Consider the following 27,982-nt stretch of genomic DNA (forward strand, 5'->3'; position numbering starts at 1 on the left):
TGGTGAGAAATACACATTCAACAGAGTCACATATTTATATATATGTAAACAAAACAAAACTTTCACAAACCAACATTTATTCTTTTTTTTATTATGTTATGTTAATCACCATACATTACATCATTAGTTTTGATGTAGTGTTCCGTGATTCATTGTTTGCATATAACACCCAGTGCTCCATTCAGTGGGTGCCCTCTTTAATACCCATCACCAGGCTAACCCATCCTCCCACCCCCTTCCCCTCTAGAACCCTCAGTTTGTTTCTCAGAGTCCATAGTCTCTCATGGTTCATCTCCCCCTCTGATTTCCAACATTTATTCTACTATAAACAATGCAGTATGATATTTTCTATTCCAGGGTATTCTATTTCATTTAAAAATCCTAGTCACTATCCTTTAAATTTACTTCAGTACTTAAAAATGAGTGGTGACTTGCAATTTGAAAAACACTGATACAAACTATGGCCCTGAAACAGTAACAGGAACTAAGTCACACAGAAATCACATCTTAAATCCATTTACATAGGACTCTAACCAAATGAACAAACAATAATACTATACCTTTCAAATCAATATTTTTCAATTTTTGAAGTTTCTGTCATGTTAAGTGTAGGGACATATTATAATTACAATATCACATATCTTTTGCTAAACTATTTTTACTTTGTTTTTCTTTCCACCAGGAAAGTAATAGTTTGCTCTTCCTAGTTCGACTTAAGTACTTTTCTCCATGTCTTCCCAAGAAAGAAGGAACAAATACTATTATCTATGATCCTCTCCAGTTAAAACCTGCTTATGATTAAATTGAATTTGTATTCAGCTATTTTATATTATTTTTTTATTTGACAGAGAGAAAGATAGCAAGAGCAGGAACACAAGCAGGGGGAGTAGGAGAGGGAGAATCAGGTTTCCTGTCAAGCAGGGAACCTGATGAGGGGCTCAATCCCAGGACCCTGGGATCATGACCTGAGCAGAAGGCAGATGCTTAACGACTGAGCCACCCAGGCACCCCCAGCTATTTTAAAAGCAAACTCCATATAATTGGCATAACCCAAATGCATTTTATAATTTTCTACAATATGATTACTTCTAAACATTAAGACATTTGTGTTTTGAATACAAATATATATAAATGTAAATTGGGAATATTTCTACCTCCAAGGAAAGTTTTTAGACGGAAGTGTTTTGCTGTCATTATTTTTACTGAACAATTACTAGAGAGCAATAGCAGAAAAAAGAGCTTTCTAGCTCAGCTCTCACATTTGAAGTGACCTTGAACCAGTACACTCTCTCGTGAAAAAGCAACTAATATGGGCTAGCACATTTAAGCGTCAAAATAGTCAGATAAAGATATATCAACAATTTCTTCTAGAATTGTTTGAAAATATCATTAAGCTCTCTCTAAATGTATAAAGAATATATTTTTCTGATTTACCATAACTCTTGAGCACAGTCTTCACAGAAATAAACTTTCCTAATTTTATAAAACAAAATCTAACAGTAATCCCATGAGCAAGACAATTCAAACTTTTCATGTCCTTTTGAAAATTCTCATCTCATTTCAGATTGGGTTAATAGAAGAGAGAGCAGTTCATTTTCATTTCAGTATTCTTTCTTCCCTAGAACTATTTATCATATCAATTTTTAAAAAGCAACCATTTCTTCAATAAATGATACTGGGAGAACTGGACAGCCACATGCAAAAGAATGACACTGGACCACCTTTAACACCATACACAAAAATAAATTCAAAATGGATTAAAAACCTAAATGTGAGACATGAAACCATAAAAATCCTAGAAGAGTCAAAATGGATTAAAGACCTAAATGTGAAACATGAAACCATAAAATTCCTAGAGGAGAACAGAAGCAGTAATTTCTCTGACATCGGTCATACCAACATTTTTCTAGATATGTCTCCTAAGCAAGGGAAACAAAAGCAAAAAAAAAAAAACTACTGGGACTGCATCAAAATAAAAACTTTTGTGCAGCAGAGGAAACCATCAACAAAACAAAAAGGCAACCTACTGAATGGAAGAAGATATTTGCAAAAGATATAGCCAATAAAAGGTTAATGTCCAAAATATATAAAGAACTTATACAACTCAACACCAAAAAAGAAATCTGATTAAAAAATGGGTAAAGGGGGCACCTGGGTGTCTCAGTCGGTTGAGGGTTCACTCTTGGTTTTGGCTCAGGTCGTGCTCTCAGGGTCGTGAGATTGAGCCCCATGTTGGGCCATGCTCAGCAGAGAATCTGCTTGAGATTCTCTCCCTCTCCCTCTGCCCCTCCCCCTTCTCACACGTTCTCTCTCTCTCTCTCTCTCTCTCTCTCTCTCTCTCAAATAAATAAATAAATAAATCTTAAAAGAAAACGGGCAGAAGCCTTAAATAGACATTTTTTCCAAAGAAGACATACAAATAGCCTACAGACACATGAAAAGATGTTCGATATAGCTAATCATCAGGGAAATGCAAATCAATCAAATATCATCTTACACCTGTTAGAACAGGTAAAATCAAAAAGGCAAGAAATAACAAGTGTTAAAGAGGATGTGGAGAAAAAAGAAGCCTCATATACTCTTGATGTGAATGTAAATTGGTACAGCTACTATGGAAAACAGTATGGAGATTCCTCAAAAATTTAAAAATAGAATTACTATATGATCCAGTAATTCCACTACTGGGTATTTACACAAAGAAAATAAAACACTAATTTGAAAAGATATATACACCCCTATGTTCATTGCAGCACTTTGTACAGTAACTAAGATATAGAAGCAATCTAAGTGTCCATCAATAGACAAATGAGTAAGGAAGATATGGTATGTAATATATATATATATAATATATATATAATGAAATATTACACAGTCATAAAAAAGTCATCTTGCTATTTGAGACAACATGGATGGACTTAGAGGGTATTTATGCTAAATGAAATACGTTAGACCAAGAAAGACAAATACCATATGATTTCACTTGTAGTGGAATCTTAAAAAAAATGAATAAACAAACAAAAAGCAGAATCAGACCTATAAATACAGAGAACAAACTGATGGTCGCCAGAGGGGAGGTGGGTGGGGGTTGGGCAAAAGAGATGAAGGGGAGTGGAAGATACAGGCTTCCAGTTATGGAATGAATAAATCACAGAAATAAAAGGCACAGCATAAGGAATATAGTCAATGATATTGTAATAGGGACGTATGGTGACAGATGGTATCTACACTTGCAGCAAACATAGCATAATGTATAAACTTGTCGAATCACTGAAACTAATGTAACATTATGCGTCAACTATACTCAAATTAAAAAAAAAAAGCAACCACATTCTCTGACTTTTTATTAGGTATTAGGATAATATGGTATGCTATATATACTCCACTAGCCATTACAGAACCACTTTCCACTCTTCTCCATGCTCTATATCTTTGTGGACTGCATCACCAGGTTCCCCTGTAATCTAGCTTCCTATTGAGCTCAGCCAATGAGAGAGAATGAGACTGGATAGTGGGAGCGAGAAATATGGGCCCTGTTGAGCCATAATTTGGCAATAGCTGTATTTCTCTCAGACAAAATCTTGTCATCTGACTCCCCTATGGCTCTAGATCTTGCCAGTTTGCATTAACTGTTCCCACATCTTGCGCCTTCAGGCCTAGAAATAGTGACAGTTTTCTGTTGCTGCAAGGTCCTGGAATTTCATCAACCCTGTTGATTTCCCTTTATCCTGTCTATGCCTTTAAAAAATAGTCCCTTCATTAAACCTTTTTATCATGCTTTTCAAGTGACTTTTTCCTGCTGTGACCCTAACCTATACGTATGTGTCATGTTTAGGGAATAAAATCCATGACATTAAATTTTGTGGAGATGGACATAGAATCAAAATGGCAACCTATGTACAAAACTTTGACTAGGAAATACCGATTAAAAAATACTGTTGAATGAAGGGTAGAAGATAAAATGGTGGGAAAGACTCTAAGTCATCAAAGAACTCTCAATAGGCATGATTAAGTCAAGAATACTTAATTTCTGAAAAAAATGAAAAGAGGACATAGAATAAAATTCTAGATGTGTGAAAGGGAGTGAAAATAGAATAATTAATCAAGTAGGAGTATTTTACATTTGCAGAGAATGTTCCCCATAACTCAAGAAATGTATGTATACATTTCTACCCATGAGGTGCCTTTTTTGCCATTTCAAAATATTTTCTTTAATATCATAAAATATTTTCATGAACAAAGTGAGCTAACAAACACACATGCACCAAGGTGCCTTTTGATTAAGATTATCCTTCTAACTCCAGCCCCCACTCCCACATCAAGGTAGGTGTGAGATTGGAGAAATGAATATAGCAGGTGGTACAGACAGAAAAAAAATCGATAAAAAGTATGGAATATTGTGCTTGGTTATTTTTCTATGTTGCAATAAAACAAAACATTTTAGTGCAAACAGTTAATTTTTCCTCTTTTCCATTTAAGTCTGATGGAGAAAAAAATTACTTTTTTAATTCAGTTTACAGGGTCTCTCTCAGCCTATGGATTAATATCTTGGCTAGTTTAAATGAAACGTTTTCCACTACTGATTTAATGAGGAGAAATATATAGACACACATATTTTATAAACATGATCTGAGAGCTAGGTTTTTAAGTGTTTATTATTTTTATTATCTTTTACTTTAAATTATGAAACTAAGAAAACTGAACATTAACACTTGGATTCAATATTAATATTCAACTTATGCATCTGTATTTACTCTAGAGGCTATTTTTTCATTACCATGTAAGTTAAAGTATTATACAAGTATTAAAAATCAACCATTTAATCTCTAGTTTTACTATGCTATATTAAATAGGACAAGAGATGTGAGAGCATCGTCAGAAATTAACGTATCATAAGAGTTCAATAAATGCTAGCCAAACTGGAATCTAAGCATAAGCCAAGCCTAACTTTGAATTTCATTTAGCATACTATATTTTCATAAAATAAATAAACCCACCTATTTACTAGGGTATTGCTTTGAAACTAGGTATTTAGAGTGTGGTATCTACTCTATAATGTAGACTATACTATCTCATGGTAATACAAGTTAAATCTGTCTTATATATTGTATTAATTAAGTCATAGGAAACATTTATTCTAAAGTACCCCAGGGGCACCTGGGTGGCTCAGTCGGTTGAGCATCCGACTCCTGACTTCAGCTCAGGTCATGATCTCAGAGTCCTGGGATGCTGCCCCAGGTCAGGCTCGGGCTCTGCACTCAGCATGGAGTCTGCTTGAGATTCTTTCTCCCTGTCCCTATGCCCCTCCCATTCATTCTCTCTCTCTCTCTCTCTCTCAAATAAATAAATAAATCTTTTTAATATTTTTTTAAAAATAAAATAGCCCAATAAATCACTCTTTCCCCATTCCTATGTATTTTTAACAGTCAGTTGAGTTCCTTTCCAAAATACTGAGTTGGGGAGATGGCAGTTAGGTTTCATTTACTTATACAAAGTAAATGTGTTATTTCATTTTTATTTTTTTATTTTTTTAAAGATTTTATTTATTCATTTGAGACAGAGAGAGCACAAGTAGGGGGAGAGGCAGGGAGAGAGGGAAAAGCAGACTCCCCGCGGAGCTGGGAGCCTGATGTGGGACACAATCTCAGGACCCTGGGATCTTGACCTGAGCCGAAGGCAGACACTTAACCATCTGAGCCACCCAGGTACCCCATTATTTCATCTTTAGGCATATAAGAAAAAAAATGGAACTGAGGATAAGAATTGGAGAATAAAATGCTATCAGAGGAATAGGGCTAAGTAGGCATAAACTAAATCATCATGTAAAAATTTCAAGATTTTTCTCATCTCATTTACTTGGAACACTCCACCCATGTAAACCTTAAAGACCAGTTGGTGAACTACACAGTTAAGTCAGTAAAATTAAAACCTTCCAATGGTAAGTTATTTCTGGCTCAGGATAAATTTCATCAGCACATACAGTATTATTATTATTACTTACACTGTAATCTAAAAAATACTCTCTCTCCTACTGGGCCTAACATCTGATAGGTTTTTGGGGGGTTTTTTGGGTTTTTTTTTTTAAGATTTTATTTATTTATTTGACAGAGAGAGAGATAGTGAGAGCAGGAACACAAGCAGGGGGAGTGGGAGAAGGAGAAGCAGGCTTCCCACTGAGCAGGGAGCCCGATGTGGGGCTCGATCCCAGGACCCTGGGACCATGACCTGAGCCAAAGGCAGACGCTTAATGACTGAGCCACCCAGGCACCCCTAACATCTGATGGTTTAAGGATAAAAAGTATTTGAGAAGTTAAGATCAGTTTTAATTAGCTGATAGTATTTTAAAAGGCACTAATACCTGTGCAATTGAGTTCCTGCCTTTTTGTCCACCTGATGCCCCCAATTTGTTTTGTATTGTGGATGATTCCTGCCTTTTTCTTAAGAGTCCTTCTAGAGCCTCAGTTCTGCATATGAACCCAATTGGTACCCAGAAAATGATATTAATGGCTGCTAGATTTCCTTATTGTTGCTTCATGCTATCTTTTCTCTCTTCATGTTGCTTGCTCATAAGTGTCCTATGAGGCTCCATCTGTCTTGTAGGCCTTCCTTCATTTGTCCTGCTGCATCTTTCTTTAAGCATCTGACACATCCCCATGGGTTTGTTTGGTGCTCAGGTCCAAGTTCTTGCTGGTATGGCTATTCCTCTGCTGCTGATGCTCCCATTTAGGAGGTCAAGAGAAAGGCAGTGTTGGATAAACACTGAGAGTTTGTATGTGGGACTATACCTGAATTTAAGTGTTGTTTCAGTTAACTCCTAGTTGTGTGATTTTAGGCATCTTATGTAATCTGTATGTCGAGTGACTTATTAATACATGTAAAGTTCTTGAATTTGCTAATCAAGTTCTCAGTAAATGTTATTTATTATTATTGTTATTTATATGATTATTTGTATCATTAGGGCCACAAAAATAAATAAAACATGGTTGCTTCCCTCAAAGAGCCTACAGACTTCACATTAAGTATAACAACAATGGCATTATGAAAGAAATTCATATAGGAGACATTCAACCATAACAGTTATTATTTTTCTCCAAGAAGGTCAGTAAAGACTCCACTGAAAGAGACACTTGAGCTGATTTTTTAAAAAATCAATGCATCTTTGTCAGGCAGACAAGGGGGGCAAATTAGTAGTTCAGTCACAAGTATCCAGACAAGATCCTGGTTATTTGAAGAAGGGTGAAAGATATTAGTTGGACCCAGAGCAAGACTGGATACTAAATTACCAAGCTACTGATTTTGTTCTCCTAACAATCCAAATGCTTGCAAAGAAAACTTCTAAAACCCAGGACAAGACTGAAAATCTTAATATGAAAAAGTTGGACTTCTAGAAATTAGAAAAATTATATATATATATATATATATAATATATAATCCTTAAAATTGAAAACTCCATAGATGAGTAAAACAAGTAGACTGGACAAATGATATACAAATTAGGGAACTGGCAAAAAGATCTGAAAAAATTACACAGAATATAGCATAGAATGATAAGGATATGAAAAATATGAAATAGATAATTTTTAAAAGATTTTTATATATTTATTTGAGAGGGAGAGAGAGAGAGAGGAGAGCACAAGCCGGGGGAGGAGCAGAGGGAGAGGGAGAAGCAGACTCCCTGCTGAGCAGGAAGCCCAACTTGGGGCTTGATCCCAAGACCCAAGATCATGACCTAAGCTGAAGGCAGATGCTTAACCGACTAAGCCACCCACGTGTCCCTAATATTCATAATTTTAAAAATGAGGATAATATGATGAAGTCTAACATATACCTAAATGGATTTCTAGAAGATAAGAATAGAAAAAATAAGGAAGAAATACTATTTGAAAATAATAGGTGAAAATTTTCCAGAATTGATAAAACACATGAATCCACAGATTCAGGAATCATAATGAATCACAAACAGGATAATTAAAGAACAATTCACACCTCCACATACCATGTGAAACTGCAGAACGACACATCTTAAAGCAGCAAAGGAAAAAGAAAAGATAACCTACATAGGAATGACAAACTAACAAAAATAGAGGCCAGAAGACAGTAACATAATATCTTCAGAATGCTAAGGAAAAATCATTGTAAATCTAGAAGTGGATACCCAGCTAAGTTATCATTCAAGAAACCCACTTCAGATAAACAGAAACTGTGAGAATTTATCACTAAGGCATCCTTTGTAAAGGGATTTAAAAGTATATACTTCAGAAAAACAATAATCCCAGAAAGGATGTCTGAGATGCAAGAAGGAATCCTGAGACAAGAAACTGAAGGACATAAACAAATATAAAGAAAATAAAAATGAGTTTAAAAACCAACTTCATGATTTCTAGAATCCTTTCTAGTTGTACAATAGCTGATTTCTTTTTATATTGTTTTCTACTTCAGTGTAAATAAGGGTCATTTTTGGTTTGCATTCATGTAGCTATCTGTGCTTTAACCTAAGATAATAACATTTATAACTCTTCCATATATCAATACCCTTCTCCACTTCTGTCACCCCAAATCCTGATAGTTTTACTGATATACTATAGACTTATAATATCAGTTAGTATCAATTATAAGAAGGGGATGAAGTATATGTATACATTTTAGAATTAGTAATCTTTTTCTTTTTTAAAATTTTTTATTTAAATTCAATTTAATCAACATATAGTGTATTATTAGTTTCAGAGGTAGAATTTAGTGATTCATCAGTTGCATATAACACCCAGTGCTCATTACATCAAGTGCCCTCTTTAATGCCCATCACCCAGTTACCCCATCTCCCCACCCACCTCCCCTCCAGCAACCGTCAGTTTGTTTCCTAGAGTTAAGAGTCTTATGGCTTGTCTCCCTCTCTGTTTTCACCTTGTTTTATTTTTCCTTCCCTTCCCCTATGTTCATCTGTTTTGTTTCTTAAATTCCACATATGAATGAAATCATGTGATATTTGTCTTTCTCTGACTGACCTATTTTGCTTAGCATAATACCCTCTAGTTCCATCCATGTCATTGCAAATGGTAAGATTCCATTCTTTTTGTAGGCGGAGTAATATTCCATTATATAATATATATATATATATATATATATATATATATATATACCAGACCTTCTTTATCCATTCATCTGTTGGACATCTGGGCTCGTTCCATAGTTTAGCTATTGTGAACACTGCTGCTGTAAACTTTGGGGTTCATGTGCCCCTTCGAATCACTATGTTTGTATCTTTTGGATAAATACCTAGTAGTGCAATTGCTGGGTTGTAGGGTAGTTCTAATTTTAACTTTCTGAGTAAACTCCATACTGTTTTCCAGAGTGGCTACACCAGTTTGCTTTCCCACCAACAGTGTAAGAGAGTTCCCCGTTCTCTGCATTGTCAACAACATCTGTTGTTTCCTGAGTTGTTAATTTGACTGGTGTGAGGTTGTATTTCATTGTGGTTTTGATTTTTTTTAAAGATTTTTTAAAGATTTTATTTATTTGAGAGAGAGCATGAGCAGGGGGAGGGGGAGGAGCATTGGGATAGGAGAGGGACAAGCTGACTCCCCCACTGAGTATGGAGCCCAATGCATGGCTGATCCAAGGACCCCAAGACCATGACCCAAGCTGAAGTCTCACTCAACTGACTGAGCCACCCAGAAGCCCCTAATTAGTAATTTTTACCGTTTCCACAGTAAGCACTTGTTCTTTACAACTTTGTAAGAATCTACACAATTAGAGCACTACATAAGTATTTGGCCTTCTCATCATAAACTAGGACAGTTCTGAGTTGGCCTACATACACAATAGTAAATTATATGAATTATTTAAACAGAAATAAGCTCATAGTGTCCGTATTTTAATGATTTATAGGTGAAGTGGGCTTGCATATTCAATAATTAGATGGAAAGAAATTTCCTAATATAAGCAAAACTAAACCAAGCCAGAGAATGGGGATAATAAAATAATATTTATAAGTCATTATGGATTAAATAAACAGAAAAATTTCAAGATATTTTTAGGTAAATAAAATGGTACTGAGGAGTGAGATAAATAAAACATTAGAAGATGAAATTCAGTGATAAGAAAACAAGCAGTGAAAGGAGATACTTTGAGTATACCCATAAGTGATGAAAAGTGTAGTGTTTAAATACTTAAAAAGCAAAATAAGCTAGTCTAAGCAGTTTGGTGATTTTTTTCTTTAACCTCAGTGATTGTTTATTAGTGATATGCTCTATGGTATCATTAATAAAGTGGTAGAAACCTGATTAGTGATGTAGTTACAAAAAATCGACTTCTGTTATATTTAATACCAACTTTAAGTAAAGTGATTTTCCTATACAAATGCCAAATATGTGAGAAAGGGAGTGGAGAGGGCCATTTTATTTACTTTCCCCTTTAGATCTAAAAAAGAACAAAACCAACCAACCAAAAACACCTGTGTTCTTAAATTCTCTAATTCAAATTTTTAAAATTCAAGGGATATATAGAAAGAAAATTAAAAACCCTAAACATGGGGGGAAATGGAATTAAATTAGAAATGGGAAATGAGAAAAAGGCAAAGGATGAATAAAAATGCATACAGTTGACCCTTGAACAATACGGGTTTGAACTGTGTGGGTCTACTTATATGCAGATTTTTTTCAATAAACACAGTAAGTGTATTTTCTCTGCCTTATGATTTTTTTAATAGCATTTTCCAGAATATAATACATATAACATACAAAATATGTTAATTAACTGATTCTGTTATCAGTAAGGCTTCAGGTAAACAGTAGATTATCAGTAGTTAAGTTTTGAGGGAGTCAAAATTATACATGGGTTTTCAACTGTGTATGGGGGTTAAGACCCCAACCCCTGCATTGTTCAGCTCTCTTAAGAAGATGAATAACTTCTTATATTTGCTTAACTACTTATTCCCTTCACAAGACCAAAGACTATTATTGATGTTCAATTGAGATGTTAGAATTTCCGTGCTCGCTTCGGCAGCACATATACTAAAATTGGAATGTTATAATTTCCTCTATGTAGAAGAACCAAACTCCAATTATTAGAAACTTATGTGAATAATCTGTTCCTCTACTTATTATATAATAGAAACAGCCAAAACTGATTTGTAGCTAGCATTATAGCTATAAATATTTCTTATTTATTAAACTCATTCTGTTGATAGGCACTTAGAAAAGGTCCATAAGAGGAAGCAGAGTAGTAGCTAAGAAAATCTCTAAAACCAGACGACCAGGATTCATATCCAGTTTTGATACTTACTACTTACTTAACCATTTGACTTTGAGCAAGTTCTTTCTGTCTCGGTTTCCTCAAATGCAAAATGGGGATTACAGTATTTACTTTATATGGTTTTTACGAAGATTAAATGAGTTACATATCGCTAACATGCATAAAATAGTACCTGGGAGTTCTACATTAGTATTAGTTAAGTAAATACACTTTATCTTATATAATCCTCCCAATGGTTTTAGAAGGTAGATATTTTTATCCCTACTTCAAAGATGAGGAATCTGAAGCTCAGTTAAGATAGGTTAAATGACTTGCCCAAGAGTATAACTTGCACAACTAATATGAGACAGGATTAGGATTTGAATCAAATTTTATATGACTTTAAAATTCATGTTCTTTCTACTGTGTGACATACTGCTTCATTTTCTCAAAACTTAGCCATTTTTCTCCCAATTTTAACATACCACATAAACAACATTAACAGTAACAACAATAGATATTTTAGGGAAAAAAATTAAATGGCATTCAAGCTTCTTTCTAAATTTTACAATTTTCTACATTTTCCTCTAATCTATATAAGAATAAATATGCACATAGTTATATATTTTGATTTTTTATCTTAAAGTGTGATTGTTACTAACGTTCACAATATTGTGTTGTCCTCTTTCTCTTCCTGGATACAAGAAAAATATTATACATTTCTCAGGGACTTGTAGTAACTAGTGTTGACCGAAGGGGCATAAGCAAAAGTGATGGTGTGTCACATCTGGGCCAAAGTACAGAAAAACGAGTGCGACTTTTTTGTGCTCCTCTCTTCCCAGGGGCAGAGACCAGGGAGATCAGGTGGTCCAGGTGGTCCAGCTATAAAATCATTAAGCCTCTCTTAGTCTGAATTCCTGAGTGACTATGTGGAAGAGAAGTTCCCAGTCTCAGCTCTGACCCACATTTATTGTATTTATTGTATGAACCATTGAGATTTTGGAGATGTTACTGCAACATACCTTAGCCTATCCTAACAAGAAAATATTTTTATATTTATACTTCTCCAAATTATACTATATAGTGGTTACATATTTTTTGTTTGTTTTATTTTGTTTTTAAGGGTTCTGTTTATTTATTTGTCAAAGAGAAAGAGAGCACAAGCACAAGCAGGGGGAGCAGCAGGCAGAGGGAGAAGCAGGCACCCCGCTGAGCAAGGAGCCAGATGCGGGACTCTATCCCAGGGTCCTGGGATCATGACCTGAGCCGAAGGCAGACACTTAACTGACCAAGCCACCAGGTATCCCTAGTGGTTACATATTTTTAAAGGTTGATGTCATATAGCTTAGTTAGTCTTTCCTGTGGTAGTGGCCACTAAGATTTTTATCTAATTCCTCACTGATATAAGTAATTTTTCAATATTCATATTTGCAGAGATAAAATGCTGGAAAACTTAGCTGAAGCATAAAGATAAATTACTGTCTTTGCATCAAAACAGTGAGCATAACTGGGTAGTTATTTAAAAGTACTCCTTTAAAATGCAATAGAATGATAGAACGTGCTTTTTTATGAAATGAAGAAAGGTCTTAAAGGAAGAACTTAAGGAACAGAGAGTAAAGAACATATTCTTTGGTGTAGAAATAGCTAAGTGAGAGCAGAGATTTTAAAATGAAAAGGGATGGGGCGCCTGCGTGGCTCAGTTGGTTAAGCGACTGCCTTCGGCTCAGGACATGATCCTGGAGTCCCGGGATCGAGTCCCACATCAGGCTCCCTGCTCAGCAGGGAGTCTGCTTCTCCCTCTGACCCTCCTCCCTCTCATGCTCTCTGTCTCTCATTGTCTCTCTCGTAAATAAATAAAATCTTAAAAAAAATAAAAATAAAAATAAAATAAAATAAAATAAAATGAAAAGGGATGAAAATAATGGAACTGTGAGAAAAAATGATGAAAAATGTCTAAAAGAAAGGGTCAACGTTATAAGGAAAGAATGAAAAAAAAAAATGTAGACGCCCCCAACAGATAATTTTAAGTATGTGAATAAAGAAAGGGTAATATTGACTTAAAACTTTAAAACTGGAAATATTAGAATAATGGACTTGAAATATGGCTTCTGGGAAGATTCTAAAATCATCCAATCCATGATCCTTATTTTAAAGATGAGAAAACTCAGGACCCCACAACGTTAAAACAAAAATCTCAGTTAATCACACAACACAGCTTCCGTTTCCTCTCTACTTCAGATTCCTCCATCTTCTGAAGTTTGTGAAAGAAATCAGTCTAAGTTTGGAGAACACACACCAAACCAAGAAATGAATTAATATGACATTGAAGATAAGCTTTTCTCATTTTAAACAAATAATCAGTTTTCGTAAGTCCATGATGACAACAAAAAGGACCAGAGAATGGAACACAATTGCCTGCTAAATTGCCTGCTTTTGAGATGAAAAATCCATTAACACTGACCATGTAGTAGTTACATTTGTAATTTAAAATGTGAAAACATTTAGGGGCCCTAGGTGGCTCAGCCAGTTAAGCATCTGACTTGGGCTCAGGTCATGATCTCCGGGTCCTGGGATCAGCAGTGAATCTACTTCTCCCTCTCCCTCTCCCCCAGCTTGTGCACACTCTCTCTTTCTCTCTCTCTCTCTCAAATAAATAAATACAACATTTAAAAAATAAATAAAAATGTGAAAACATTTAAAAGAAAATCCAGTTAATTATGAACTGGTCATCTCCAATGAATAAAAGTACTTTTAATAGATAAAATATGAATTTTATATACATGAAAGCTTATGTAAGAATTTATTTTCTTAAATAATAGTAACTTGGAAAAAATAATAGTAACTTGGGAAAGAATACTTTAAAATGCATTATATATGTATACCTCATTTATTTCTAAGTTTCTAGAGAATTTTCAAGGAGGGAAGGGGAATAGGAAGAACAAAGAAAGATATAAGACTTCAAATTCTACAGAAATATTACAATATTTGTGACTTAGTCAATCAAATGATTGGCAAGCAGCCAGATACAGTTAGCTATGACTACCCTAACATCAAGTAACTGAAAAGTACTGTTGCCATTATGGTTTGAAGAAGACACATCTTTAAAGCAAAAAGCCATAATTTATATGTGAAACAATGCCTTGTAGCCCGATATTTAGTGTTTAGTGTCTATCCTCGCTTAATTTTATTGTGTTTGGTTCCTAATTTTGTCACACAGGTGTTCTACAGAACAATTTCAATTTTTATAATTTTTATAATTTTTATAATTGTTAATTAATATTATATTAATATATTATATTATATATAATTATATATATTAATTATATTGGAGAGAATAATATATAATAATATACATTAATTATACATATTAATTATATTGGAGAGAATGCAGTAATACCACTAACTGATGCTTAAATTGAATCTTAAAGGACAAATAAGATTACAAGGAATAAAAAGAAGAGCATTCCAAGCAAATGGCACAACTTATACAAAAGCATGTGATATCAGTGACTTCAAAAGATACAAATCCCCACTATATTTAATTTGACAGGTTTTTTTTCTTTAGACATCCCAAATGATTATAACAGCCTGGTGAAAAAGCATTAATACTATTTTATTGTAATTTTTTGTATGAGGAAAATCAGATACATTCAAGCTTTACAGTAAGGCAATAATAGAGCTAGAATTAGAACTAAAATTTTGTTTTTCTGATGGCAATCTGAATGGTCAATCACTGGATAATTCTGACTCTGCACTCTGATATTGTTAGTCTCTTAGCTGTCTGACTTTTCTCAGTGTTCCATATAATTGCAGTAATAATAAGAACTAACATTCATTGTAATGCTTGCAATGTGCCACACACAGTGCTAAAACTCTACAGACGTTTACTCATTAGAAATCCTCAAAAACAGATGAGTATTCTGAGACTTAAAGAGGCTCAGAAACTTTGCCAGAACCCTTAACTATTAAGGGGTAGAGACTGGTTTGAAGGCAGGTCAATATGCTACACTGCAAAGGCATTATATTAGTTAATCATAAAACCTAAAATTCCTTAATTTAACTTTAAAAACTTTAGTCTGGTTCAACTCTACTTATATACTTCAGGTAATATGAATTCCTAATGGTGTCCAGGTCATATTTTCCATGAACTTTTCATACTAATTCCCCTTTCTGTTACTCAACAAAAATTTATTAAATAGTTACCATGTGCCAGGCACTGTATTTGTGTTAGCTTTAAAGAAATAAGACACTGCCTTTGCCCTTAAACAGTTCAGAGTCAAGACAAAAAAAATCATGGCTAAAATATAGAATGTATTGTGCTTCACTTAAAGTAAATACTGGAATCCAGAGGAACATTAGGGAAAAACACTTAATTCACTCGGAAGGAATTAAGGGAATGTTTCAGTAGGAGGCAATACTTAATCTAAATAAATCTTGAGGCAGAATAAAGAGTGAGCCAGGCAAATATAAAGAGAAATGAGGGGCCAAAGACATTATATGCAAAAAGGACAGCATTTTAAAAGGTTTCTACCTAGGGGCGCCTGGGTGGCTCAGTCGTTAAGCGTCTGCCTTCGGCTCAGGTCATGATCCCAGGGTCCTGGAATCAAACCCCACATCGGGCTCCCTGCTCAGCAGGAAGCCTGCTTTTCCTCTCCCACTCCCCCTGCTTATGTTCCTTCTCTTGCTTTGTCTCTCTCTGTCAAATAAATAAATAAAATCTTAAAAAAAAAAGGTTTCTATCTAACTAATAGAATTTAGACTAGGTTTAACTAAAGATGGCTAAGTTTAAATGTCACTTCCTCATTCCTCAAAAAATTACAAATAGAACTACCATATGATGCAGCAATTCTGCTTCTGGGTATATATCCAAAAGAAATAAAATCAGGATCTCAAGAACTATCTGCACTCCTATGCTCATTGTCACTTTATTCATAATATCCAAGATAGGGAAATAACCTAATTTGCCCAAAGGTAGATAAATGGACAAAATAAATACAATGGAATATTATTCAGCCATGAGAAAGAAGGAAATCTTGACATTTGTGCCAACATGGATGGAATGAGGGTATTAAGTGAAATAAGTCAGAGAAAGACAAATACTGTATGTTCTCACTTATCTGAACTCTGAAAATTATCTTGAAAGTAAGAGGAGCCTTAGAATTAATTTAAGTAGGCAAATGCCTGTTCCTGGTTCACATTATGGAAAGAGTACTAAGGTAGCTGAGTGATAATGACTGGGTTGCTCTGGGGATGGGCAATGGGAAGAAAAAGAAATATCAGTTAAAAATTATTATAATAGTTCAGGTGAAAAATGAATATGAATTCATACTAAGGTCAAGACAATGGGAAATGGAAAGAAGGAATAAACTTTAGACTCCCTAGGAGAAAGAATCTACATAACTTGGTTAGTAATTAGATCTAAGATTAGGATAAAAAAAATTGAAAAAAATGATCAGGTCATCATGCTATGGAAAACAAAAGGTTTTGAAGAGAAAGTGATAAGTTAGTTTGGGACATAGCAAGTTTGAGATATTTATAAAATAAATGAGCAGAGATGTCTAACGATGCAATGTCTGAAACACTGGAATGAGGTTAAGATGCAGATTTGAGCTATGGATTTGGAATCTACTCTATTCTACTCTGAAATCACCAAGTGAAGCAGCAGTTCTCAATTCTGGCTGCTCATGAGATTCACATGGAAAGCTTTTTGTAAATGTAGAAGCCTGGATTCTATCTCCATAGACTTTAGTACTTCTGAGATAAGCTTGGTGCCTCAATGTTTTTAGAAAACTAAATATTCGATTCTGATGCATAGTCACAATTAAGAATCACTAGTTGGTAATGTAAGTCATGAGTATAAATGAGTACTGTTTTCAAGTAGATTGCACCAACTAGGGGAGATTGAGAAGAAATTATCAGAAAGATTATGACAATAATAACTATAATTTATTGAGCACTATGGCAGGAACTGTGCTAATGACTTCACATGTATTTTTTGTAGTGGAAGAGAAACCAAAAAAGAGTATAATGAAAGTAAGTTAAAACCTCCTCCATGAAGTCCTCCACAGCAGTTTCAGTTTGCCTTGACATCTCTTATCTCCATTTGGCATTTAGACTATACTGACTTACTCCTGGCTACCTAATTCAAGTGTATGTAACCCTAAGCAGTATAACACAGTGGTTAAGAGCAAGAGCTCTAGAGCTAGACTTTCGGGTTTGAATCCCATATCATCCTGTCCTTTGCTGGCAATTTTAATCCTAGGCAAGCTACTTAGTGTCTTACTTAGTATACTGTATATAATTAAAGTATAATGTATATGTATGTATACACACATATGTACTAAATGTATGTGTATGGATGTATATATGCATGTGCTAAATATGTGTGTATATACATAACGTAAGTTCCTTCCAGTGGAAGTAATTCTAATAACAAATATTTGTTAAGCTAGACACTGTTTCAAGTACCTTACTTGTATTAATTGATTAATTCAATTGATTCTCATTAGAACTCTAGAGATTAGCAACTTAGCATCCCCATTTTACAGAAGACAATACTGAGGAAAATAGAGATCAGGCAATTTTCCTAAAATAAACATTGCCAGGGAAGTAGAAGATATGGGATCCAGACAAGGGAGTCCAGCTCGATAACTAGCTGTTAACTACTATGCTATACTGCCTCCCTCTATACTTTGCAATAGACAAATTCTTACGAGATTGAATAAACATTTTTTTAAAAAAAAGAAATGGAGTGGCGCCTAGGTGGTGCCGTCAGCTGAGCGACTGACTCTTGGTTTCGGCTCATGTCATGATCTCAGGGTCGTGAGATGAAGCCTTGTGTCAGGCTCCGGCTCAGCATGGAGTCTGCTTGAGATTCTCTCCCTCTCCCTCTGCCCCTCCCACTCATGCTCTCCCTCTGTCTAAAATAAATAAATAAATCTTAAAAAAAATAAATGGATAGGAATAGATGTACACACTTATATGCAGCACATTTTGCAATGTACTTCATTGAAACCAGGCTCTTTCGCCTTTTAGAAAGAGAAGTTTGGTAAAGGAATATCATTATCAATATAAATATCAATATTATCATTTTTGAAAGGCGTGGGGTGTGGAAAGGATCACATCACTAAGTGTGTTTTACTTACTTTTTTTTGAGAAAAACATGTTCAAATTTTTAAAGTTTTAAAGTAACCCAAAGCTCAATGATCTCCAAGGTTTCTCCCAGAAATGGATCTATGATGCTAAAACAAGTACTGAAATTTTGTTGGGTCCCTGCTATAAATATAACTTTTTTCCAGGCAATGTGAAGCACAAGGATTAATAAGAAAAACCTCACAAGAACTAGAAAATGGTGTTTTCAAGTAATTCAGACTTCTACAGGAAGAAACAGAATATTCTCAATTATATGGGTCTGCTAAAAATAGAGCCAAAAGAGTTACTGTGTCCGGTTTCATTTTTACTTGCACTTGTGGTATTCCAAGAGTTTCACTTCTGACATACTTTATATAGATAATGTGCTAGTAAGAGTATTCAATTCCAATTTTTTCACAATTCCCATGCACAAATATCATCTTCCTGGGTCTGATAACAAAGTCACACCCCAGCTGTCACATCTAAAGGAAATCTGCTCTTGGATGTTACCCAGCTTTTTTTATTAACCATAGGAAATACTGAAATGCTTCTGGTGCATGGAGGAGATTTGAAAGCGATATTAAAAGTATTTAGCAATGATGATTTACTTCATCATCTCTAAATGAACAAAGAGTAAAGCTAAAATAACCCTACGATTTCCATGATTATAAACAGCATTTCTGTCTCCAATTTTCCCAAAGACAAAGTCCTTATTATCCAAATATTCACCATAGTGACATGTATAGTCATTGTATTAAAATGATCCTGCTAGATTGTCCTTGATCTAGGAAATGTCAAAAATAAAGCCAAAGCTAAATCAGATTACCTACCAATAAAACAGAGTTTACATCAGGGACAAGCAGGAGGTCTCTTAGGATCTGAAATCTAGGACTTTTGAGTGGTTGTGGATAGACAGAAATGCTCTCACATGCAATTTTGATAGAGAATTTTATTAAAATCCTTCATTTTGCTTCTACCCCCTACCTTGTCTACTAACTACTAAATCTACTCAGGAATTTAATTTTCATTTTCAAAGTCTCAAGAGGGTTAGAGCTCTAAGAAGGACTGCAAAATATAGGTGCTGCTCTTTTGGTTTTTTATTTTATTTTCTTCCAAGAATAAGTAAATCAGCACAGAAATGTTCTCAGTTTAGAAATCATAATCTAAAATTCAAGACTATACTATCTGGTCCCAACAAACCTTCCTGTGTTAGCCTGAATTACCCCACCAGGCTATAGCCAAAATGAACTACTCCATACTTTTCAAACATATTATTTGCTTTCTGTCTCCCTATCTCTGTTCGTGTTGTTTCTTCTGCCCAAAATGGTCTTTCCCCATCTTGGACAGTTTTCAAGGTCTACCTCAAATGCTACCTTTTCTGTACTTCCCTAACTCCTCATCTAGCCTCTCCTCTCTTCTCCCTACTCAGCTTGAAATATTCTGCCCACTGAATTCACAGCAGAATGATTTGTGTTCTTTCTTCTCTCTTTTGAATCCCCAAGGCACTCACTACTTTCCACATTCTGTTGCAATTACATGTATTTAGTGTTTATGACTCACTAAATGTGATTTCCTGAAGCAGGGGCCTATTGGTCTTTATATCTTTGCCTAGTACTGTGCTTACTAGAACATCATAAGATTTTGTATGTTTGTTTATTTGAAAAAATTGCATTGTGCTGAGATTTGATTGACCCTGTGCCAATTTGGGGAAAATACTTGCACATTGAGAAAATTGCTCAAGAAAAGAGAACTAAAATGTAATACCTAAACATTTACATTTCATCCAAATATCAAGTTACTCACTTGGACTCTGGAGCTTGACAGAACAACATGGGTTTGAAGCAGACAGGTCCACTTACATGCAGATTTTTTTTAATATAAATACAGTACAGTACTTCAAATGTATTTTCTCTTCCTCATGGTTTCCTTAACAACATTTTCTTTTCTCTAGCTCACTTTATTGTAAGAATACAGTATGTAATACATATAACAGACAAAAGAGGTGTTAATTGACTGTTTATGTTATCAGTAAGGCTTCCAGCCAATAGTAGGCTCCTGGTAGTTGAGTTTTAGGGAAGTCAAAGTTATGCATAGATTTTCAACTGTGCAAGGGATCAGCATCCCTAACCCCCCCTCCATTGCTCCAGGGTCAACTATGGATGTTTTTACATTAATAAAGCCAGTAATTCAAAATAGCATACTCTATCAAATAGGAACATGAATTGTTCTATTCATATACAGTATTGCATTTATAACACTATTATTTATAATGTCATTTTAGTCTTTCATTTAGAATAAAAATATTCATTAACAAATAAAATTAAAAACAAAAATTAAAACAAAACAAGTTGTGTTTAACTTTCAGTGAAGGTTTTTGCCCTGGACATTTTTAATAATTAAAAATAATTCAGATCATTAAATCTAAGCTGTAAAACTTCTCTATTATTTTCCTTAAACCTGGATTTTTACTCCTAAATTTTAATCTTCAACTACAACTAAAGAAGACTTGACAAAGTCCAGTAATCTTTTTTGTCATGAATGAAGTAGTTGATATAAGAAAGCAAAGAATCTATACATAGACTACTAATAAAAGTTTAAGTCAGCCTAGCAAGCAGATGCAAAAAAAATTGAAACACAACACTTTTCATCAAATCACAATTCCTATAGTCAGTAAATGTTAGAATTTAATCAGATGTAGGATGTTTTTCTTTGTTTGCATTTTTATAGCCATCTTTATCTCAGTATACTCTGTTTTTAACTGAATTCCTTATTTCATAAGGAGAATGGAGAGATAACAAAACTAACCTGCATGACTACCATCACCAACACCTGCCAATAGCCCATCCTAACTCATAGAATGTATATACTAATGTCTTGTCAACAAATAATTTTTGTAATAATGTGCTTGTTATATACCAGGTAGTCTTACAAATGTTTTATATACATTATCTCACTTGGTCTTCACAACAACTCTTTGAGGTAGGTACCATTATTATCTCTATATTACAAATGAGAAAACTGATGCCCAGAAAGGTTAAGTAATTTGCCCAAGATCATATAGCTGGTAAATGGTATAGCTAAGCTCTGAACCTAGTGAATGTGGCAGCCCAGATACTTAACCACCATACTCACCACCTCTTACTGCAGCCAGCTAACTATTACAAACCAGAAAAATTTGCCTATCATTTTTTTGTTGCTCTAATATAAGAAAACAGGTACTTTGGAGGCACTATTGGGCAGCATGCCCCAGTTTAGGATTCTGGAGGAAACAAGGGTTTTCCATCTGCTCTTCCCACCTCCCTGTTACTTTCAGCCAGCATTACTGGTATGAAAGAGATAAGAAGTGGTGTCTGGATGTCCAACAGCTAGCTGGCTAAGGCCTACATGCATACAAGTTCTTCTCAGTCCCCTTTCTTAAAGCATGAAGAAAATCCTAGTCCCCCAATTTTATTGAAAAAACTCCCCAGGGACCTAGTTAGCATCAAACACTCCCAAACTTGCTACTTTTTATTTCCAAAATTTAATCTCTATGAAGTCAAAGCCCCCTTCCATAATACAGAATTAGATTGGACTGGTCACATCTCTGTTTTGAGCTAATTCTTGAGGTCCCTGCTTCTGTTTCCTACCAACGGACTAGATCCACCTTACTCTCAACATCAATTGCCAACTATGGCCTATAAAACATACAGAATTATTTTATTGATTCACAGTTTATAATGCCTTGGTACAACAAATTACATATTATAAAAGAATTTAATGCAGTTGTCAAAATTATGAAATGCTTAATTATACACTTTGACCCAATCTTTTATTGCTCTAATTCCAAGAAATTTACATGAAAAGAAAAAGAGTCATATGTAACGTATCCAAGGATTCATCAGTTTAAATGAAGTTAAAACTGATTGTACATGCCATCTTTGAAAAGTCAATTCAAAACGTAAACATGGTTCATTGTGTACATTTTCTCATAATCTCCTTGAAAGCAAGAAACAACTTTTTCTTTTCTTTATTTCTCACAACACCAGACACAGTATTGTGCAAATAATCAGCTTCCACATAATGCTGACCGAACTGAACAATACTCAAATAGTTACTTATAGACAGCTTAGCTTTAGAAACCTTCATAATGTAAAATGAAATGCTGTGTAAAATAGCAAAGACAGAGGCAGCCATTGTAAAAAGCAGATGACCAATCATTACTGGGCAGATTTACAATCAATTCCATTCAAAAGGTCAAGATCATCTTGCCACAAAGGGAAAAAGGTTGACATTAAATTTAACTGTCTGTGACATTCTGAACAATCTTTACTTTTTAAGGTAATGCATTTTGACATAGCAACAGAAAGAAATTTTTCTCCAATTTGTAAAAGAAATGACAACTCTAAGGCAGTAATTTTTTCACCTTACAAAATTATTGAGATATCCTTTAAGTGCCACTAAAGGAAAGTTATCAAAAATCTTTATGGTTTGGTTCCTTTGAAAGGCCATTAATACAGTGAAAAATAGCAGAACGCTGTAAAACCAATACCTAGAGGAATCCCAAAGCAATGCCAAGAAACAGAATGTACTCATAGCGACTAATACATGCAAATACTGGAAATAAATTCTAACAGATTAAACAGGTTTTGTTGCAACTAAAAGGTATATTCAAATAATTCCAAAACTAATCAAGCTTAAGAATATGGCAATCTTCCCTACTAATAAGAATATAAGCTGGCTAAGTAGCCTGAATAACATATAAATTATAGCCAATATCAGTAGGTATAATTTTTAATGTCTTTTTAATTAAAAAGGAGAAACTAACCCCTTAACTGAATTAAATCATTGTTTTAGACTCTAAATTCTGTCTTCTGCTAAACATATTCATTTTTATTACTATAGCATCACCTTGATGAGGCACTAAGTCCTAACTATACTACAGAATCATGAAGACAAAACAATCTTTCTGACGAGAAATGCTGCAACATTCAACCTTTTTTTGCTCATTTAATATGGAATACCTGGTCAAATATCTAACAAGGTCTCTAAAATTAAGAAAGAAATATGCGTAATTAAAAAAAAAATCTTTTCTTCAAAATTGGAATGTCAAACACAGGCACATTTTCTTGCCCTACTATGTCATTCTGAAGGAATGCTAAAACAAAATAAAGTTAAATGCATTATAACTTGATAAAATAGTTTAAAATAAATAGCAGAGCTTCAGGATAAAATGGAAATATAAATCCAATTTCTTTGCTGTGATGATTCTTTACTCTTTGTAATTAACATGTTTAATGTAGTCAAGTCTTTTCATTTTGAAAATGAAAGTAATGCGGAGTATCTCTGGATCAAAAAATCTTAAACAAGCTTAAATGTCACAAGCATTCTTTGTAAAAAACAAAAGCAAAAACAAAAAACAGATTTCTCATCTGCTTTCAGCTATAAGCAATGCCGTAAGCAGATATCTACATTAAGAGGACCAAGAGCATCATTATCTCTATAGATTGGAGAAATAATTTAAATTTATGCCTTTTAAAACAGTTCAGATACTGAAACACAAATTTCAGGAAATCAGCTTATAGCTCAGATGCTGGTAAACATGATTCCACTCATCAAACTTGTACTGCTGTGTGGTTGCACCCTACAATGGTAGCAACATCTATTTCTGTGCTTATGAAATTCCAGATAAAAATTTTTTTAATATGTCACTATCTATAAGCAGCTTGCTATGAGGTATCCTTATCAGTTTGAACAAATCATGCAATTTTTATCATTTGAAATAAGAGATGCAGTTTGACTGTATTCAGGCTTAATCTGGAAAAATCTGGAGAGCCCCAAACCTTGCTTTTAATCACAAAAAAGAATCTTTCCTTACTCCCTACTACCCCAAAAAAAGAAAGCTCAAGTAAACACAAACTCAAACACACACACATATGCATTTCTAAAATTCATATTATTCAGCTGGTATCTATTACTATAAATATCACTTGTTCAAATATCCTAAGAAAAATCTGATAATAATAAACAATTACATTGATTAATACATTCTACATGACTAAGAGCTAGAAAAAGCAATAACTCTATAATCTAATAGTATCATCATAATTCATGAAGTCATACCTGATGACTTAGAGATTGAAAAGGCTCACAGGTTCCAGACTGCATGACCTTTCTATTTCCAGAAACCCCTAAAGATTGCATTTCCTGTCTTATAAAAGATAATCACAGCCATCTCTATGTCTCAGCATCTTCAGGGCTAGTGAAGACAACATCAAAGAGCAGATCTGTCCATCAGTATCTGTTTAAGCCATCAAGAAGATATCAGATCACATATATTGTTTATCGTCTCCCCTTTGCAGTTACAAACACCCCGTATTAAGGGACGATGACACAGTTGTATTTGCTGAAGCTGCTAATGCTGTCTGAAAACAGTAAGCTTACTGCTTGGAGCAATTCTGCATCATCCAAACAGAGAATGAGCCACATCCTTTAGGTTTCCCACTTCTGCTACTATAAAAATTTCACTTGCCAAAAAGAGTTTGATTTTGTCAATCCTTTAAAAAATAAGCAATGTTCTACTTAATTAAGTATCCAATGTGTCTGCTGCAAATGCCATGTTAAAATATCAATTCTTAACTATTAGTCAGTTTTCCTCATAAATGACTAAGCTTTAGTATAATGATTTAATAAGCAAATTGTACTCTCTTTTAAAGGAAACTTCCCTCCAAACCATATGTATCATTATTCATCCAACCCATCAAAATTAGAAGTCCTTAAAAATGAAGAATTTTTATTCTGGCAATCTTTGAAAACTGTGTTTAACAGTTGACAAATAGGTAAATGCATATTCACTTTTAATTCTCAAGAACTTCATTTTTTTAAAGATTTATTTATTTATTGGAGAGAGAGAGAGCTGGGGGGGTGCACAGAGGGAGAGAGAGAGTCTTTTAGGTAGGCTCCATGCCAAGCGAGGAGCCCAACATAGGTCTCGATCTCACGGCCCTAAGATCACAACCTGAGCCAAAACCAAGAGTTAGACGCTTAACTGACTGCACCACCCAGGGGCCCCTCAAGAACTTCATTTTTATTTCATGTTCTTTAGACCAACATGCTTCAAATCAAAATATCTTTTATATTTTAACATCTTCTTCTAAAGAGTTTCACATATACAATGTGTTATTGTCAAATTCCAAAACTGCATGGTTAAACATAGGAATGAAACCTATGTAAGCTATTGGCATTTTTATTGTGATTTTTCACTGCATCTTATTTGTGTTTAGCAAGGTTCTTATAATGCTTTCTTTCACCACAACAAAGTGGAATCATGAAATTTAAGATTGGTAAAGTAGTCTGATAACAAAGAAACAATGTCCTCTAAAATTATAAATGGAAATATTTTCTTTGGGGGGGCTCTAAATATTAAATTCCAGTTAGATAACATATAGTGTAATATGGAAATATTTTCTTTACCAAGTGACAAAAGATTGTGTTTTAGAAATAAAACAAAAAATAAGCTAAAATTATAATCAATTTAACTGAATTCAAAATTAAGACACCAAGTACAATGTATTATTATCCTAAAACAGCCTTCACATTATGTATAGCCTGAGTTAATGAACACTTTATTTATATACCTACGAAAATTTGTTTATATACCTGTGAAATAAACTAAATGAAATTTAATGATAGCTTAAGTGCTTACAGAAAATGTTTTAGATAAATGTAGACTAATAACTCAGTTTAATTTCCCTTCTCCCACTCATGACATTTGATGAGCATAATATGTATTATTGTGGAGACTAGTCAAAATGAATCTTAAAGACTGGGCTTCTTTAGGAAGCTGGAGGGTGGGGGAAAAGGTCGGGGGACTGGGAGGATAGGGGAGATGTTGGTCAAAGAGTAGAAAATTCCAGTTGGAAGATAAATAAGTCCTGGGAATCTAATGTATAGCATAGTGATTATTGTTCATAATATAGTATTACATACTTGAAAGTTGCACCATGGTGATAATTATTTTGCTATATATAAGTATCAAATCAACATGTTGTATACCTCAAACTTACACAATGCTATATGTCAATTATAGCTCAATATATCTGGGGAAAACAGTTATCACACCTAAAAATATACATTTTTTGGTAAAAAATAAAGAAAGAAATTAGGCTTCTTTAATAGCCTGATCCACACTATCCCTTTAGAGAAGTTACTTCCTCTAACTGCACAAGCCCAGACAAAGAATTTGGGATTTTGGCTGTATGTATACAATCATACACCTGGATGAAAATTATATGTAGGGAAACATGATTTATCTGTGCAGTATTTCCTCTCTTGTCATCAAAATAAGAACTCATTCTTGAAGATCTATCTTCTCAATAAGATCCTCCTAAATTACATCATCTCCCATTCTATATTCATTCTTTAATGTATAAAATATCAAACACCTTCTATGTGTCAGACACTGTAAAGGTGTCATGACAACACAAAATATGCCATCACAAAAGCAGATAATTAAACAAGTTTTAAACATGTTTTGTTATAACAGAAGAATTAGGAGGCCATATAAGAACAGTAATAGGGCATCCGACCCTACTCTCGAGATCAGAAAGTATCTCCTTAAGCAAGTACTATTGAAACTGAGAAGCAGGTCACATTCAAGGAATGGTAAATACAGGTGGTTGGACCATGAAGGGTAAGTGGGACAGAAGGGAGAGATAAGGCTAGAAGAATGAGCCAAAGTCCAAGCACGGGAAGCCTTAGAACTTAGAAGCCATTGAGCTTTATCCTTAGGGGAATGAGAAGCCATCAAACATAACCACTCTTGTAGTCTTACATTACCCTGTCTATGGCATAGAAACAAGTGTGTAAAACAAAACTGGAGGAAGAAAAACAAGTTATATAATTTTGGGCAGGGGATAATGATGGCCTGGAAAAAAGTGGTAGCAGTAGAAATGGAAAGAAATTGATAGATTCTAGATATGCTTTTTAGTTAAAAGGGATAAGATTAAGGGATTGAATGTGAAAAATGAAGGAGAAAGAAATGTAAGATTGGTTCCTAACCTCCTCTGTTATTACAGATTTCATTTTGACAATCAGTATACTTTCATCACATGCTCTGTTGTATTGTTATTTATCTTTTTCTATGTGTATATGTCTGGTTTTTATAAAATAGACAGAAAATTGTGAAAAGACTCATTTTATTTTCCTTCTGTGTCTTCTCATAATGTGCATTACAAAGTTACTATAAATAACTAAATAAACAAGAAATAAACAGAACATTGAGCTTTTCTTTTACATATTTTGTCATAACATGGATATAAACTTTGTTTTCATGGCCATTATTAATTAGTATATATAATCTAATTTTCTTCAGTGTTTTCTTGCCAACACTCTTAATCGTTGCAATAAAAATATAAAATCTGGAAAAAAAGCTTTTAATTTCCCTACCATCTAGTTGACAAAATTATTTAACTGGAAAAGTTATGTATTTATAATTCATTACTTGACCCACTTAATAATAATTTAGCATGGACTAACCACTTAAAACTAATAGATACCCATTTTTTAGATGACCATTGCTCTGTGAAAAAAATTATTCATACAATGTTCTACTCTTAGCAGTGTTATAAAGGTATTCTTGTAATAGTAA

General features: G+C 34.1%; 1 protein-coding gene across 6 annotated transcripts in view; it reads right to left on the bottom strand.

Annotated features, from left to right (window-relative positions):
- SLC4A10 (solute carrier family 4 member 10) overlaps positions 1-27,982 on the bottom strand; it is a 301,442-nt gene that overhangs the window by 194,622 nt on the left and 78,838 nt on the right. For 3 of the 6 annotated variants that reach the window (XM_032409442.1, XM_032409411.1, XM_032409416.1), the window contains exon 1: positions 24,457-25,157. The exons of 1 other annotated variant lie outside the window; for it this stretch is intronic. In XM_032409442.1, coding sequence (XP_032265333.1) covers positions 24,457-24,537 — 81 coding nt within the window. In that variant the 5' untranslated portion in view covers positions 24,538-25,157. Of the gene's footprint in view, positions 1-24,456; positions 25,158-27,982 lie in introns of those variants that run through there. 2 more of the 6 variants (XM_032409432.1, XM_032409402.1) reach the window with 1 other exon arrangement.

Source organism: Phoca vitulina, unplaced genomic scaffold, assembly GCF_004348235.1.
Source record: "Phoca vitulina isolate PV1807 unplaced genomic scaffold, GSC_HSeal_1.0 scaffold1, whole genome shotgun sequence".
NCBI lineage: Eukaryota > Metazoa > Chordata > Mammalia > Carnivora > Phocidae > Phoca > Phoca vitulina.